At 28.8% G+C, this 2377-nt stretch overlaps 2 protein-coding genes across 4 annotated transcripts in view; both read right to left on the minus strand.

Moving 5' to 3' along the window:
* Positions 1–96: 96 nt before the first annotated feature.
* Positions 97–1599, minus strand: LOC112904449. The gene is made up of 2 exons (XM_025974535.1): positions 435–1599; positions 97–371 (listed from the first exon to the last, which is right to left on the minus strand). The coding sequence occupies exons 1-2, from the start codon at positions 551–553 to the stop codon at positions 176–178; spliced, it is 315 nt and encodes a 104-aa protein (XP_025830320.1). The 5' UTR covers positions 554–1599; the 3' UTR covers positions 97–175.
* Positions 1600–1649: 50 nt separating this feature from the next.
* The window catches only part of LOC108733483, an 11626-nt gene continuing 10898 nt past the window's right edge, over positions 1650–2377 (minus strand). For 2 of the 3 annotated variants that reach the window (XM_025974534.1, XM_018464667.1), the window contains one exon: positions 1650–1938. In XM_025974534.1, coding sequence (XP_025830319.1) covers positions 1740–1938 — 199 coding nt within the window. In that variant the 3' untranslated portion in view covers positions 1650–1739. Of the gene's footprint in view, positions 1939–2000; positions 2346–2377 lie in introns of those variants that run through there. The other variant, XM_018464666.2, reaches the window with a different exon arrangement.

The raw sequence follows: 2377 nt of genomic DNA on the forward strand, positions 1-2377 counted from the left end.
TTTATTTTTATGAAAGAATTGTTTACTGTTTAATAGTATTTTATATAATAGTTGTATCTATTTAAATAATTTTTATCCTAATTAATTCATACTTAGTAAGTTTAAAAATATATTAAATTTTAGTTACATGTAGATACGTATGTTTTAACGAATAGATGAGTTTTTGTGCTTATTGTTAGTTATCTTTAGGTAATGGCATTGGCTTCATGATATCAGGGCCGTACTTTTCAAGTCTAAATTCGGGATTGGCACAGACCCAGCCATATTCGTGGTTAACAGAATTAGGAAATGGTTTAAGGGATCGTACATCCGGGGGCGGTTTCGGGTAATCAGCCGTCTTTGAAATTTCATCTAGCTTTTGGTGTAATTTTCTAATTAACAATTTTTGAAAAAATCAATGGCATTTATAGGATTTAAGAAGGAATAGATCTTACTCATATTCTTCTAAAATCCAATTCCATTTATTGGTCCATGCGTCTTTCGAATTGTCCTCAGACACAACATAAGCCTTCCAGAGTTGGTCGGCAGCTACCATACTCAGACCTTTCGGCATTTTTAATACAAAAATAAAAATAAAGTAAAATTATCAAAAGAAAAAATTCAATGACAGACTAATAAAAAATACTTTAGAGAGGTTAAGTTGCTATCAGAATTAAATTTGGAATTTAGTACTGTGGACAAAAATAGATATCTAGGCTTTCACGGCCGCCAATATCACGCATTCTTTGTATTGTGTACATTTGTTATTTATTTGTAATTCGATGGATAAAATTAAAAACTTGCAGAAAAAAAGACTTTCTATTATTGAATGAAGAAATACAAATACTAAAAGTGAGAAAAAAATCTTTTCAGTAATTTTGCAGGAGGACCAGACCTAAGGAAATACACCCTAGCAACTATCGAGGGTGACCAATGTTTGATTGACCGTCCTTCATACAATTTTATGATAGATTCTGAGTTCGTTTATAATAAATCACGATAAAGTAATTTTAAATCATTGACGAAGGGAATATAGTGTAAAATATTGTGTAGAATTTCGTGGAGACAAAACATTCCAATTTGAGTTAAAATAAAAAAAATGCGATATTACATATGACAAAATTAAAAAAAAGGAACAAACAAAAGGCGAAAAAGTCATTAATTTATTATGAAAACCTAAGTGAACAGTTACATAAAAAACAATCCATAAAATCTATCTGAAACGTTAAACAGATGTGTAATAGGAGATAAAAAGCTGATTTGACGTTTGAGTTAAAATAAAAAAAATAGGATGATATTTAGCCTAATAGAGTTTTACCAAAAAACAAATAGATTAAAAATGCACCTCTCAGTTTTCAACTTGACAATAAGTTTAATTTGAATATCTACAAGAAGAAATACAAAAAAGAGTGTAGAAAAGTATGCGATAAGTATTGATTTTGAGTATGTGTTAAAATAAAAAATCTAAATTGGTATTTTGATAAAGTTGGGAATAATAGAACTTTAGTATTCCGTCATTCTTTGTAGGTACCTAACCTATCACGCATTTCCTTACATTTTAGCTTTTCTAAGTCAAGACGTCTCCTACCTTCCCTCTTTTTCAGAATTTTCAGTTTAAGATTGGTCCTCATAACTACTAAAAAGTTAACTTATTATACGAAACATAAAAAAATAACAAGTGATATATAAAAGTCTAAACTAAATACTACATATGCGTCAGGGAGAATTTGTATGATGTTAATAAAAATAAGTATTTATGTTCAATCACTTTTAGGTAAAGGCATAGCTTGCATAATATCAGGACCGTACTTTTCAAGTCGAAAATCTGGCTTAGCACTAATCCAACCATATTCGTGATTAACAGAATTGGGAAACGGCTTAAGGGATCTTTGATCAGGGGCTTTTTTTGGAATATTATCCGCCTTCGCTGAAACTTCAGTTAATTGTTGGTGTAGTTTTCTACAGAATAAAAAAAAATTGGAAAATTAACACTAATCATAATCAATATATTTTGATTTTACTCATATTGGTCTAAGATCCAACTCCATTTATTATACCATAGGTCTTTAGAATTGTCTTCAGACTCAACATATGCCTTCCATAGTTTGTCTGCAGCTACCATACTCAAACCTTTCGGCATTGTGAATAAACGTACAAATAAAAGAAATTAAGCAAGACGAGATAAAAATATTAATGACAGTTATTAATTAAACAGATTTGAAAGGTTAAGTAATTTTTACTTGTATATTTACTAATTTATTGGAACAATTGAATTAGTCGATACCTATCAATAGTTTTAAGCTCCTTTATATTTATTATTTATATTGTTGCTTATTATTATTATAATATTAAAAGTTAAAATAAATAATTTTTGCATATTAACGTAGCGAAGTATCAA

This window comes from Agrilus planipennis, unplaced genomic scaffold, assembly GCF_000699045.2.
Source record: "Agrilus planipennis isolate EAB-ADULT unplaced genomic scaffold, Apla_2.0 scaffold44, whole genome shotgun sequence".
NCBI classification, from domain to species: Eukaryota; Metazoa; Arthropoda; class Insecta; order Coleoptera; family Buprestidae; genus Agrilus; species Agrilus planipennis.

Excerpts from the sequence above, each read along its gene's own strand:
- LOC112904449 (XM_025974535.1), bottom strand. The coding sequence starts at position 553 with ATGCCGAAAGGTCTGAGTATGGTAGCTGCCGACCAACTCTGGAAGGCT. Across the intron at positions 372-434 it reads TGGATTTTAGAAGAATATGA|AAAATTACACCAAAAGCTAG; the intron begins GTAAGATCTATT and ends ATTGTTAATTAG.